This window comes from Ursus americanus, chromosome 7 (assembly GCF_024610735.1).
Source record: "Ursus americanus isolate L20-20 chromosome 7, mUrsAme1.1.p, whole genome shotgun sequence".
Classification (NCBI taxonomy): Eukaryota; Metazoa; Chordata; class Mammalia; order Carnivora; family Ursidae; genus Ursus; species Ursus americanus.
In genome coordinates this window covers 77,686,999-77,701,668 of record NC_142133.1, presented here as the reverse complement: position 1 = coordinate 77,701,668, position 14,670 = coordinate 77,686,999, and the positions used below count along the sequence as shown (strand labels likewise).

General features: G+C 52.4%; 1 protein-coding gene across 6 annotated transcripts in view; it reads left to right on the top strand.

Moving 5' to 3' along the window:
- Window positions 1-14,670, top strand: part of GREB1 (growth regulating estrogen receptor binding 1) — a 129,625-nt gene that overhangs the window by 99,771 nt on the left and 15,184 nt on the right. For 5 of the 6 annotated variants that reach the window (XM_045776038.2, XM_045776036.2, XM_045776034.2 and 2 more), the window contains exons 18-23: window positions 2,512-2,851; window positions 4,791-4,906; window positions 6,372-6,571; window positions 7,856-7,957; window positions 10,768-11,396; window positions 13,537-13,639. In XM_045776038.2, coding sequence (XP_045631994.2) covers window positions 2,512-2,851; window positions 4,791-4,906; window positions 6,372-6,571; window positions 7,856-7,957; window positions 10,768-11,396; window positions 13,537-13,639 — 1,490 coding nt within the window. The remainder of the gene's footprint in view (window positions 1-2,511; window positions 2,852-4,790; window positions 4,907-6,371; window positions 6,572-7,855; window positions 7,958-10,767; window positions 11,397-13,536; window positions 13,640-14,670) is intronic. The other variant, XM_045776035.2, reaches the window with a different exon arrangement.

Genomic DNA, 14,670 nt, shown 5'->3' with positions numbered 1-14,670 from the left:
AGTATGTTTTCTGTGGAGCTTCTTTCCTATAGGGCCAACCACAAAGGCTTAGGGGCAGGCACATCCTACCTGTACCTACTGTTTCTGAGTCCATTTCTGTGTATTAATTGATTTTCTCCCTCCTTATTATGGGTTGTATTTCCTTCTTTACATATCTGGTAATTTTTGAGAGGATTCCAGACATTGTGAATTTCACCTTGTTGGGGCTGGATATATTTGTATTCCTATAAATCATCTTCAGCTTTGTTCTGGGATATAATTAAGTTACTTGGAGACAGTTTATTTATTTATTTATTTATTTATTTATTTATTTATTTATTAAGATTTTATTTATTTATTTGACAGAGATAGAGACAGCCAGTGAGAGAGGGAACACAAGAAGGGGGAATGGGAGAGGAAGAAGCAGGCTCCCAGCGGAAGAGCCTGACGTGGGGCTCGATCCCAGAACGCCGGGATCACGCCCTGAGCCGAAGGCAGGCACTTAACCGCTGTGCCACCCAGGCGCCCCACTTGGAGACAGTTTAATCCTTTCAGGTCTTGCTTTAAGCTCTGTTAGGCAGGACCAGAGAAGTGTTTAGTCCAGGGCTACCTTTGCCCACTACTAAGACAAAACCCTCTAAAGATTCTATAATGTTCCGTGAATTCTGAGGTCTTCCATGCTGGCGTTGGGAACAGGAACTGTTCTAAACCCTATGTGAGCTTGAGGCATGGTTCCCTTTAATTCTCTTGGATGGTTCTTTTCTTGGCCTTGAATAGTTTCCTCACCTAAATGCACTGATCACTAGGCTGACGACTTGGGGGACCCTCTGTAGCTCTCCTGCATTCTCTATTTGTGCAGCTTGTTCCTCTCTGGTACTTTCCCCTGTGAGCTCTTGCTAACTTGGTTTCCCTGGACTCCACTGCCTTTCCTCAAGTCAGGGAGACCACTGATGCTTTGTTTGGATTCCCCTTTCCTGAGCACATTCCAGAAACTTTTTCCAGTCAGAAGCTAGGGGCTCACCCAATTTGACTCCCATGTCTAAGGATCACTGTCTTCTACTTCCTGATGCCCAATGTCTTGAAACACTGTTGTTTCATATATTTGTCCGGCTTTTTGGTCATTTCAGATGGATAAATATGGTTCCTGTTCTGAGTCTGCTTGTCCTTTGAGCAGAGTTGAATGCAGGCACTTCCCACCACATCAGAGATGGGGAGAGAGTATCTTCCTCCCAAATGACATCCTGCCCGTCTTCATCCCCCTTCATCCCACCTTGCTCGGGGTGCCAAGGGCCACAGCAGGGGCAGCACTGTAGGGCAGGGGACACCATGCATTTTCTGCCCTGCTCTGTTCTTCTTGGGCACTATGTGGCCAGCGCACCAGGGGCAGGGCAAAGCAGTCCTTGGACCGCTGAGTCCCCTTTGGGCCAGAATCTGCACATCAGTCACGTCTTCCTGAGACAGCAGGCACTTGGTAGTGGCAAGTTTGCCAAGCCAGCTCTCCAGTTTATAGAACCCATGACATAATTGAAATGCTAAGGACAAAGAATGAAGAAAAGGAAGAGAATAATAGATAAGAGAAGACCTCAGAACGTCTGTGGAAGGTGACTGCTTGTCCTGATAGAACTCTCAGGGTGGCATGGCCATGGTAAGGGTCTGATCTTTGTAGATCAAGAAACTTCTTTATCTTTGCTCCCAAAAGCCACTGTGTCGTGATACATTCCAGTGAAATAAACCCACAAGAGCATCGTGTGTAAAGCAGATGTCAATTCGTCTGTTCCTGCAGGGATGGGTTTTTCTGCTGGGGCTCTGGGTCTGTTTCTGATGTGAGAACCAGAAGAGCACTAAGCAGGGCATGTGGTCCTGGCGGGGTCACCACTTTTGTGTGAAAAGACTTTTGGTAACAGTTTCTGAAGCCCAAGCTAGGATTCTTGGTTTGACTGAGTATGTTCTGATTTAGAATTCATCTGTCAAATCACATTTAGTTACATTTCTGATGGTTCATTGTCCTTGAAACGAATGCAGCGATGTGCCTTCAGGACGGTCGCCCTCCATCTGGGCAACGTGATAGCCGTGCTTATGTGCTGATCGCTAGTGGTTCTATTTTCCGTGGGAACTGGGGGCAGATTACCTAACTGAAGGAGCTATAAATTAAGCTGATGATAGATGAAACAAGCATTGATTTTATTTATGTCTCGTTCGTTCATTGCACAAATCTTCGTTGAGCCGCTACTACGCGCCAGGTGCTGGAAAGCACAGAGAAACAGCAAACCCGTGCGCTTGTTTCCTAGCTGAAAGTGACAGAGCAGTTTGTGATTCAGCTTCTAAGGAAAGCTTCCCTTTCAGGTTAGAAACAAGCGGCTTCGAAAGGAAACACAACCTGGTTGCAAGCCGGGAGCGCGTCGCTGTGCCTACGTCGGCGGCTGTGTCGGGTCCCCTGTGTGCTGGGCGCAGGCCCTGCCCCGCCTCCCGGAGCGCTCCGGGCGCCCGCGGGGTGGCCGGCAGCCCGGTCACGGCTCCGTGTCTCTGTTGCAGGTTCCCCCGTCTGCACAGCGCGGTGATCAGGACCTTTGTTCTCGTGCAGCACTACGCGGCCGCCATGATGGCCGTGAGCGGCCTGTCGCAGATGAAGGACTACACGTCCGTGGAGACGCTGGAGATCACCCAGAACCTCATCAACGCGCCCAAACAGTGTCCCTGCGGCCACGGGCTCATGGTCCTGCTGCGGGTGCCCTGCTCGCCGCTGGCGGCCGTGGCCTACGAGCGGCTGGCCCACGTGCGGGCGCGCCTGGCCCTGGAGGAGCACTTTGAGATCATTCTGGGCAACCCCAGCTCTGGCATCACTGTCGGGAAGCACTTTGTGAAGCAGCTCAAGGTGGGGGCTGGGGGCAGGGACGGGAGGGGTGGAAGGTGCCTGGGAGAGTGGGGGGCGGGGTGGCCGAGGGGGGGAGGGGTGACGGGGTGGCGACAAACGCCTCAGGGTTGCTGTCCATCACGCCCCCTCCACGCGTGGCCACCCCTCTGGCCGCCTCTCTTGTCCTGGTCCCACCTGCAGTACCAAATTACTTATAAATATTGTCCCCCCCCCCCAAAATGCCTTGTCTTGCTCTTTTTTTTTCTTTAAGATTTTATTTATTTGAGAGAGAGAGAGAGAAAGAGAATGAGGGAGCATGAGTAAGGGGAGGGGCAGAGGGAGAAGCAGACTCCCCACTGAGCAGGGAGCCTGACGCGGGACTCGATTGCAGGACCCTGGGAGCATGACCTGAGCCAAAGACAGACACTTAAACGACTGAGCCACCCAGGTGCCCCCTGTCTTGCTCTTTTAAACTTCTGGGCTGCAGCATGCCTTTCCTTCTTCCTGGGAGTGCTTTTCTCTTCCTCCCTTATTTTATTTTTTTAATAATTTTTTTATTATATTATGTTAGGCATCATACAGTACATCCCTAGTTTTTGCTGTAAAGTTCCATGATTCATTAGTTGAGTATACACCCAGTGCACCATGCTTAAAAAGTTAAAAATTGAGCTACCCTATGATCCAGCAATTGCAGTACTGGGTATTTATCCCAAAGATACAGACATAGTGAAGAGAAGGGCCATATGCACCCCAATGTTCATAGCAGCATTGTCCACAATAGCTAAATCGTGGAAGGAGCCGAGATGCCCTTCAGCAGATGACTGGATTAAGAAGTTGTGGTCCATCGGCACGGGAAGAGATAATGCTAAGTGAAATAAGTCAAGCAGAGAAAGACAAATATCATATGATTTCTCTCATCTATGGAACATAAGAACTAGGATGATCGGTAGGGGAAGAAAGGGATAAAGAAAGGGGGGAATAATCAGAAGGGGGAATGAAACATGAGAGACTATGGACTATGAGAAACAAACTGAGGGCCTCAGAGGGGAGGGGGCAGAATGGGATAGACCGGTGATGGGTAGTAAGGAGGGCACGTATTGCATGGTGCACTGGGTGTTATACGCAACTAATGAATCATCGAACTTTACATCGGAAACCGGGGATGTACTGTATGGTGACTAACATAATATAATAAAAAATCATTAAAAAAAAAAAAGTTGTGGTCCATATATACAATGGAATATTATTCAGCCATCAAAAAGAACGATTTCTCAACATTTGCTGCAACATGGACGGGACTGGAGGAGATAATGCTAAGTGAAATAAGTCAAGCAGAGAAAGACAATTATCATATGGTTTCTCTCTTCCTCCTGTAATTAGCTTATCGGCCTGTAGAATTCAGCTCTGTGTCTTTCCCTCTTTCGGGAAGCTGCCCGTCCCTGCCACTGGGGCCTCCTCCACACCAGGGGCTGGCGTGGGGCTCCCTGCCTGTCCTCTGGCTCTTTCCCCAGGCGGTGGAGGGCAGGGACCGCCCCCCCCCCCCAGCCCTCAGCCCCGCCCCCAGACTAGCACAGTGCCTGGCCCCCAGCTTCTCACTGAACCCATGGAGAGGTGAGAGAAAACTCAGGAGGGTTACAAAGAATCCTGAGAGAAGAGTTGGGCAGAAACCTTGAGGGAGAGGCAGGGTTAAGAAAGCACAGAAAAACCTTAGAAGCCATTGAGGTTTTGCACTTTCTTCCCGGGGCTCAGGCAGTAGATACTCCGTGGACGGCTAGTATGTGCCAGCCAGTGTGGCTGGGAACCCAGCCGTGAAGCAGACGATGCGTTTATCTGTAGTGTGAAGAACTGTCCTTTTCATGGAGTGCTTTCAGTCTGGAGGAGGACGCTGTAGATCTGTCAGAGCTGGGCTAGTCCGAAAGTAGGGAGTCTCGCCACCTTACTGCTTTTTAATTATCCGCAGATGTGGCAGAAAATTGAGGACGCGGAGTGGAGGCCTCAGACCTACCTGGAGCTGGAGGGCCTGCCGTGTATCTTGATCTTCAGTGGGATGGACCCTCACGGGGAATCCTTACCGAGGTGAGGGGAGGGGGCTGTGGCCCTGGGGGTCGTGGAAGAGCCAGCTGCCTGTGCCTGCAGCTCTGGTGGTCAGGCCAGGCTTCTAGTGCCCGATGGCAGGCGAAGTCTTCACATTCAGAGTTGTCGCAGATTTGCGTATTTATCATGACAGTTTTCCAGCCTGTGGCAGTGAGACGTGTCTGAGGTCTAGGCAGCCTTTCCCAATTCTCAGGCCCCATTTGGGCTCACGGAGGGTGGGATGGCTGTGGCTGGGCCCCGCGAGTGGAGGTCAGTTTCTCCCGTGAGGATCACCATGTGCGTTGGGAATGGCTGTTCCATTTAGGAAAGTATCCGATCTTCTTGGGGCTCAAGGCTCCATTTCTCCTGGGGTCTCACTGCTGGGATTGCAGGGCCCTCCCGGTGTAGGCAGTGTTCTGGGAAGCGGGGAGGTGGCTGACGGCACTTAGGAAGAGCCGGTTTCCACACACACAGCTGACTGTCTCGAAGGCTGTGTTCCATTGGAGCCCACAGCCATGGAGACGTCAGCTGCAAGCCTGCTCAGTGGCTCCTGGGGTCTCTAGGCAGTCACACGGATAGGTAGACACTCAGGACTGAAGGTCACTAGGCCTCCAGTAAGACTGGATGGGTGGCAACAGGTTAGCTCCTAAAGATTTACTCAATACCGTGGAGAAGAGCCGGAGCCATGCACATCTTTCCTCGTATAACAAACAGTAAGAGCTGAAATTTACGGAGTTCCTGTCGTGTGCTGGCATTGTACTAGATTCTTCTCGTGTGCTGTATTTCATTTTACTCTCACCACAACCCCGGGGGAAAGTAATATTGCAGTGGTCCCCCTTGATCAGTGAAGAAACGGGACTTACAGAGATTAAGCCTGGTGGACCATGGATTCCAGGCTGCCCAACTCCAAAGCCGGGGTTCCTTCCCCTGGGCCACCCCACATTTACACAAGGGCTATTGCACGCGGCATCCTTGGCTGGGTAAAGGTGACGTGATTGTCGTGCTATCCCTAGCTTCTAGCACAGTCCTGGCCCATTATAAGTGCTGATTGAATAATTAAAATATTAAATGCACATAGTCCTCAAACAGTGCACTTAGATGGCTATTAATATTAATTCTCATCTTTTGGATGAAAATCTGAGCCTGCAAGAGGTTGCCCAGCTTGTGGAAGTTTCTGGCCCTAGGAAGTGGCAGAGCTGGGGTTCAAGCCTGCTCTTCTTCTGGCCTGGAAACGCTTTCGATGACATGCAGGACAGGGCTGAATCCACAGCAGGTGCCCCAGAGACTTACTCTTAAACCGACCTGGTTGCCAAGGGCTCACCGTGATGCAGTCTGCTTTTCTGCTTGCACAAGTCCTAGGACCCGAAAGAGGCAGCAGGGGGCTGCTCCCGATCACCATTCCCCTGGCGCTGGGAGTGGTGCTTCTGTTGCAGAGAACACTGAATAGAAACCTTCTTTTTCCCTCCAGGTCTCTGAGGTACTGCGACCTGCGTCTGATAAACTCCTCCTGCTTGGTGAGAACAGCACTGGAGCAGGAGCTGGGCCTGGCTGCTTACTTTGTGAGCAATGAGGTTCCCTTGGAGAAGGGGGCCCGGCACGAGCCCTTGGAGAGCGATGCGGAAAAGCTGAGCAGCACGGACAACGAGGATGAGGAGCTGGTGACGGAAGGTGAGGGCTGGCAGGTCTGCCTTGCCTTCTCATCGTGGGGGCAGCCGGCACTTCTGCAGACAGTGGGGGCCCTGGAGCCTGTCTCATGGTCAGCAGCTCCGATGAGCGCTGTCTAGATACGTCTTTGCAGGAAATGGCACATCCCTTGTTGCATGCAAAGTTTGCTTCCCGCCCCACCCCGCGTTTTTGGTGATATGAGAAAATGGAAATCCCGATGCGTTCTTCCTAGCTCTAGAGTTCTTAGAGAATAGGAAGGAAAATCGTGATTTCTCAGGACTCTGTTTCCTGCTCTGTTTGACTTGTTGGTGGCATTACCGCCCGGTGTAAGCTTTGCTCGTTTATTTCCTCTGTGTGAATCAACAGGATGGGTTTATTATGGAGATTAACGAGAAAAGGCCAGTTTCACTCAAAGATATGAAAATCCAACACGATATTTTAATAGGACACACATATCAGAGCAATGCAAGCATCTGACTGTTGTCAGTGGTGCAGCAAGAAAAAAGACAAAGCTATTTATACAAACATGTGAAGCATTTGTGGGGTGTGGTGTAGGGTCGGAAGTCCCGGTTTCTCTTCCCTCCGCGTCTGCTGGCTGTGTGACTTGGGACACGTCGTGCTTCCTTTACTGGCCTCAGATTGCTCGTCTGTAAGAGACTAAAGGCCCCCTGGACAGACTCTGCTGGTGCCGGAGTGACCTTGCATGAACTGACCGTGACCCTGACTTTAAGATGCCTCAATCCCCCTGTTGCCCGTGGGGTGAACCCGCACTCCTGGCGTCTTACTACCTCTCTAGTCTCACCGTTCCTTCTTCTCACACTGTACCCCATGCTGTTGGTCACACTCAGCTCATAGGCTTCCCTGGCTGTGCTCTTGTCACTCTGGGCCACACAGAGGCTTTCCTGTGGCTTTGAGCTTCCCCTCCTCTGTGCTTCACCTGGAAACCCCTGCTGGCCCTTCAGGGCTCAGGTCAGGTCACTCCTTCCAGAAATGCTGTCTCCCTGTGCTGGACGGGAGCCTGGCCCTCGGGCTCCTGGGTCTCTCTCTGACTCCTTACACCTGTAGCTGCGGCTCATGAAGGGTAGTCCTCATGAGCCGTGAGCACCCCCTTCTGTCTGCTCGGGGCTCTGTCAGGGGCGGGTGCGTGCAGGATGGCGGCTGGGTGGATGGATGCATGGGTACGTGGATGGATGCTAGGTGTGAACACACTTGGCAAACTCTGAAGTGCCGGGCGAACATACGAGGTGATGATTATGAGGCATTTTCAGCGTGTGTGTCTTGAAACAGGCTCCACCTCGGAGAAGAGGAGCCCCGTGAAGAGGGCGAGGTCCCGCTCCCACGATTCGGCGTCTTCACCCCTTTCCTCTAAAACGTCCAGTAAGTCTCCAGGTGGGAAAGAGTGCACATCCGATGTTTCTTTTGAGATTTCAGAGAATTGAAAAAGAGATCTTTATTTTCTCCTAGAACTGAAAAGAGAAGGGAATCTTTGAAGAACTGAACTTTCTTAGGGAGTAATTGTGTTTCTGGATTGGGGTCTGGGACGTGAGGGGTTTGGGCAGGACCTCGGAGTTCCTGGGAGAAGATCATGGACTCCTCTCTCCGCCTCAGTGGCCTTTGCTGGGTGGTGTCCCCTTGCTGCTATCCATGCAGCTGTTGGTTTAAGGAATCAGTGTGCCCTCGGGGAGGAGAGGGGCTGGGATGAGGTGTTCTTGTTGAGTCTAAAGGCAGAGAGAAGCGGGCACGGATTTCTCTGGGGGAAAAGCAACAAAAGGCAGTAGGTGTTTCCTGAGCCTCAGACCCAGACCGCAGAGAAATGTGGGTAAAATGCCCAGTCTTTGCCTAAGGGATGCTTGGTGTCTGGGAGCAGTTAGGACTGGCCCACAGGAAACAGTATCGCCTGTCTTCCTGTTGCAGCCATTACCGAGAACCCACTTTGTATCTGAGTCAGGGCAGAAAGGCAGGTTAGACACAGACGCGCTCTCAGGGAGTTCGTGGTTCCCCATCAGCCATGTGATACTGCGATAGGGGCCACGTTACCGTTTATGCACAGTCACACACATGAAGTGGGACAGTTACGTGTATGAAGAGGTAATTTTGCCTCAGGTGGGGCAGATTTAGGGGTAAGGTGCGGTCCCTGCAGGTTTCAGAGAGCAGCTGGCCAGAGGAGAAGATAACTCAGGCGGGAGGAGGCTCAGGCTTCAGAGGCGCGTGTGGCGCTTGGGCACAGGGAGTGGTCTCGTGGACTGCAGCTCCGTGTGGGTGGGCACCTGGCTGTGGAGGTCGGGGCACCCCAGGGGATTTGGTTTCCTGTCTTCTGCCCCCTCCTCATGCGGCCCGTGGGTGACAATGGGCCAGGTCGAGGGGGTCTCCCTCACAGTTGTGCACAGAGGGAGTCAGAACAGGGCCTCTTTCACATCGGCCAGCAGCCGTGTGGCACAAGGGAGACCTAGGCCTTGGCTTGGTTCAGTCAGCAAGGCCAAGTGCTGTAGCTTCTGGTGTCCTCTGCCCCAGACAACATAGGGAGCTGGCAAATGGGCGGGTGAATGAATCTGTGCTATTCTGGATAGAGAGGAATGGTGCTTTGTTCTTCCCCAGTCCTGGTGGGACTGCTTTCTAGAAGGTTCTGGGAACATAACCAGTCCATGCAGTGTCTTCAGGAGTAGAATGTCAAGGTTAAGAGCCAGGCTCTCTCCTTCTGGAGTTCTTCAATTAGGTGAGGTGACTTTCTTAGGACTCCTCAGAAGGTCCTGAGATCTTTAAGGGTCTCTGACAAGATGCTTCTCATGGCCTTGGCTGCCATACATTTCAGAGATGAGGGAATGGAGGCCCAGGGAGGTGAGATTTGGCCACAGCCACCCAAGTCAGGGTGGGGACCTGGGTGAGGCTGATTCTCATCTTTATAGGCTGACAATTCCCCTGGATTCAACTGGGGACAGACCAGTTGAGGTCTGGGATGGACGGAGAGAAACGTCGGTGTGGGTGTCTGTCCTCGGGGTCCTACCAGGCTGGCCCTCACAACCCAGGGAAGCGGATGAAGACATCAGGATTCCCTTGATCTACTTTTGGAATCTCGTGCCTGTCTGATGTCCTTTAGGCCCATCTGTCCCCCTTGTCCCAGGCCAGTGCCCGGGCCCCTCACAGCCTCCCCGTATCTGCTCTTCCGGCTCCGCATCGGTTCAAGTGCCTTGCCCGAGGGCGAGGTATCTCAGCAGGAGCCTTCAGTGGAGGGGGACTGGCCGGTGCTGGGACAGTCTCCTTCCGTGAGCCGTCTGGAAGGGTGCTAGATGCAGGCCGTGGAGCTGAGTGGTAGGGCCCTTGCTGGGGAGGTCGGATCCAGAGGGGACGGTGCCTGAACAGCGGGGTGCATCGGGTGCAGGCTGAGCCAGGTGCTGCAGGGTGGCAGGAAGGCCTGAGGAGAGCAGTACATCACTATCAGGCCTCCCTGGGTCTGTCTTCTCTCCACACCGTCTCCTGGGAAAGGACAGAGCTAAGACAACGATGCGGTATCCTGTCTGCCCTGCTTTCTGCGGGGCCTGAGGTGTGCAGGGCCGCCGTGAGCTGGCCCGCAAGCCCTGGTGCATATGGCTGGGATGTTATAAGAGAGCTGCCCGGTGTGACCCCGCTCACCAAGGTCTCAATGTGGTGCACATGGGGGAGGGGCAGAAGAGAGTCCCTGTTGGGATGTGTGCTGCATTTCCTTTCCCGATCCTTCTAAAAGCTAGGTAATTCTAGTGTTTGGTTAAAGCCTACAGAGTCCTGCGAGTCTCGCTGGTGGTTTGAACTAGAAGCCGCCACTGCACGGGTGCAGAGGCGAGACGCGAGCTCCATGAGGGGCAGAAGGGAGAGGCGCTCCTGGGGGGGACCTGCGTGGGGGCATGCGTGGAGCTTGAGCACTGAAGGCAGGGTGTTGTGGAACAGACTGGGTCGGGGGGTTGCAACGGAGAGACTGTTGAGGCCGTGTGCAAGGTGCTGGGGTGGCTGTGGGGTGAAGTCACTCCAAGTGATGCCGGCTCTCTCTTCAGCAAGCCTTGGCTTTGTCACAAGACAAGAGGGTTTCTGTTTATCCAGAGGGGGGATTTCGTTCATGAAAGTTCCCAGTGATTGTCAAGGACAGGTAGTTTGTGTCAGTGGAACAGGGACGGTGGGTGGTTTGGCGAGGGTCCTTCCTGGGACATGACTGACAGGTGCACCCTCCCCAGGCTCGGCGCTGTGCGGTGAGTCCTCGGCTCAGCCCGGGGCACCCTCGCAGGGGGAGAGGGCCAGATCGCCACAGCCCTGCGGCCCCTTGGAGGAGGGCAGGGCCCCCGGGGAGAGACAGAGGCCCCAAGCGAGTCGGGGGCCACCGTCGGTCATCAGCAGGCACAGCCCTGGGCTGGCCCCCCAGCCGGACTCTGGCCTAAGAGCCAGCCAGAGGAGCGTCCAGGTGTCGGTCACCCCGTCGTCCTCCCAGCTGTCCTCCTCGGGCTCCTCCTCCTCGTCCGTGGCCCCCGCGGCCGGCACGCTTGTCCTGCAGGCCTCCCAGTGCTCCATGACCAAGGCCTGCCGGCAGCCCCCCATCGTCTTCCTGCCCAAGCTGGTGTACGACATGGTCACGGCCACCGACAGCAGCGGCCTGCCCAAGGCCGCCTCGCTCCTGCCCTCGCACTCGGTCATGTGGGCCAGCTCCTTCCGCCCCCTGCTCAGCAAGACGATGACGTCCACGGAGCAGTCCCTCTACTACCGGCAGTGGACGGTGCCACGGCCCAGCCACATGGACTACGGCAACCGCGCCGAGGGCCGCGTGGACAGCTTCCACCCGCGCAGGCTGTTGCTCAGCGGGCCCCCGCAGGTGGGTGCTGCCCCGGTGGGGCCTGGCTGCGTGGGTTTCTCGTGTTCACACCGGGGGTCAGAGGTCGGGACCTGCTTGCTGCCCACGGCTGGCTGACTTCCAGGCTCGGACCTCAGGTTCTTGCCTGGGTGATGTGGGGGTGGAGAGTGTCTCTGTGGGTGCTTCTCCTTCAGACCCTAACTCTGCTCTGCCCACATTAGTTCATTTGGTCCCCATGGTCAGTCTGTGCCAGATAGACCCCGCCCCGCCCGCCCTGGGTTCTGCACTGGAAGGTTTTGGTGAAACGTAAGGGGGAGGCAGGAGGCCTGTCCCTATCCCAACCTCTCACTGCGCTCTGTTTTCCTAACACCGGAAGACCGTTGCGGTTGTCCAAATGGCAGACATCTGCCAAGTGTTGGGACCCTGTGATGATGACCGTGTCACATCTTGGAAGGGGCTTTGTCAGAACAGTGCAGAGGTGGGAGGTGGGCTCTGGAGTGGGCACGAATTCTGCCTCAGACAACACCTGGCACCCTGGGCAGGGTCCAGCCTTCCCCGTGCCTCAGTGTCCTCTCTGAGAATGAGGAAAAGAGTCGCACTTGAGTCAGAGACGTGAGCGTTAAATGAGAGAATAACCGCAGGGCACCTGGAGTACAGCCTGACCACAGAGAGCATGTGGGGTTAGTGACTTCTGTCTTCACGCCCATCAGTACCGTCCTGCCCCATTTCAAGGTGTGCCGCCTTCGGACTCAGCCTGTTCATTTCGTTAAGTCTGCTCTAAGAAATACAAACCTGCAAAAATAGGTATAAGAATGCTCATTTTAGAAGTGTTTATGATACTAAGAAACCAAACTGGAAGCATCTGAAGTTCCATTGGTCGAGGCTGGTTGAATAAATTTGGGCACAAGCGTATCACACAGTTCAGCCATAGGAAGTTGGAGAGAGATCTCTATACCGACGTTGAAAGTTCTCGAAGGTTTTAAATTGAAAAAATTGAAATTGAAACAATCAAGTTACAGAGTAATATATACACGGTGTAACATCAATTAGGAAAATAAGTATCAGTGTGTATGTATACGTGTCTGTGTGTGAAAAACCAAAAAATCCCTGGCGGGATTGCCACTGAAGAGGACGTGGGCTTTGTAAACACTCGTCTTCATTGTCACTGTTTCTTGAATGTTTGAGGGAGCATATGTTACCTTTTATAAAGTTGAAAAAGGGGATCCTGGTTTCTCCATACTGTCATGTTATGGGATGTTACTGTAAAAACTTTCACCCATTTGATATATAAAAAAAAATAGTATATTATAGGCTAGGACACCATGAGTCTTAGTTCACTTTGGTCACAGGTGTTAAATGGGCAATAGCAATCAAATTATGCAAGATTCTTTTTTTTCTTTTTTTTTTTTTTTGAGAGAGAGAGTGAGAAAGAGAGAGCATGTGATAGGGAGGGGCAGAGGGAGAGGTGGAGAGCACATCTCAAGCAGGCTTCATGCCCAGCACAGGGCCTGATGTGGACCTTGATCTCTTGACCCTGAGATTATGACCTAAACCGAAATCCAGAGTTGGACGCTTCACCGAATGAGCCATCCAGGAGCCCCTGTACAAGGTTCTTTTGAGACATTATTATGCTTTATATGGGCAGTTCATTTTTTTGAGGCAAGCTTTCTTCAATTTGTGATTAAAGTCCTGTTTCTGACAGCTTGGAAAATGTGGTTAGGTGTCTGCCTTCGACTCAGGTCATGACCCTGGGGTGTTGGGATCAAGTCCCACATTATGCTCCTTGCTCAGCGGGGAGCCTGCTTCTCCCGTTCCCTCTGCCTCTTGCTCTCCCTGCTTGTTCTTTCCCTCTCCCTCCCTCTCTCTCTGGCAAATAAATAAATAAAATTTAAAAAAAAATACAAAACATGAAAGTCGAGATGCAGTGCCATGATTTATAAGCAGGCGGCCCTGCTGCTCACGGGAGCCCCTCTGTGGTCTGCCATGCTTCTTTACGTCACATGTCCCATCACATGGCTCTGCACCCCCCCCCCCTCCCTGGCCGGCTCTTGCTTTAATGAGGTGGGGTATTTGCAAGAGATAGGACAGGAAGCAGGTCTGGTGCTCCAGCCAGTGCTCGCACATAGACAGAGTGTTGACTCCGATTTTAATGTCTTCACAGATTGGGAAGACAGGTGCCTACCTGCAGTTCCTCAGTATTTTGTCCAGAATGCTCATCCGACTGACGGAAGTGGACGTTTATGATGAAGAAGAGATCAATCTCCGTGAGTTATGCGTTGGTGACACGTGGGCGTGGAATCCTCTTTAATCCGTTTCCCCGATGACTTTGTGTCTTTTGCCCTCTAGTGGAATTCTCAGATCAGTGATCCCACTCATCCCAGGGGCCTTGAGGGCTGTGTTTCTCTCTTCCTTGTTTGCCGTCGTTTTGCTCAATATCAGAAGAGCGCCTGGGAGGCCTTCGTGGAGATACAATTACTCCACTAAAAATAACCGCGGTTTACTGCGCGTCTTCCAAGCGTCCAGCACTGTGCTGGATACTTTACATAAATTGCCATATTTAACTTTCTGCACATCCCAATGAGAATAATTGCTTATTTCCTGATCAGGAACATGGTCAGGGGCCCGGCTGGGAGACGGCAGAGCAAAACCGGATTTGATGGCCGCTTCTAGAAAGCAGGGCTGGCTAGCCGGGGAGGTTCCCACTCAGGCAGCTGAGCGCGTAGGTCTGTATCTTAGGGCAAAATGGACGTGTATGTGGGGAAAAGCCATTCCTCATTCAGGGAACAGAACTCGCCCTGACTGAGGTACGACTCTCTCTGAACATCTGTTTTGTGCTCCACAACCGCCTCATACGTTCTTCCAGTGGCTCATCTACTTGGTCTGGTTACTGAACCTGTTGCTTTGGAATTAAAATTTGTGTGAGGGGTCCTGTGTTGCAAAGAAAGGGAACCAGTACATTGCACTGGCATCCAAATAGCACTTGTTTTTAAAAATTTTTATTGTATACATGTAAAGTGTACAACTTGATCTGATATATGTGTCATACATTGTGAAATCACCACTACGATCCAGCTAATTGGTATGTTCGTAGTTCCCATGTTCATTGCAGTGTTATTCACCGTAGGCAAGATGCACAAATAACGGTATGTTGTCCGTTGATGGATAAATGTCCATCCGCAGATGGATGGATAAAGAAAAGCGTGGTCTGTGCGCACAATGGGATATCATTCAGCCTTAAAAGAGAAGAAAGTCCTGCCATTTGCAAACACTTCTTTAGATGGTCTTGACTGTGTTT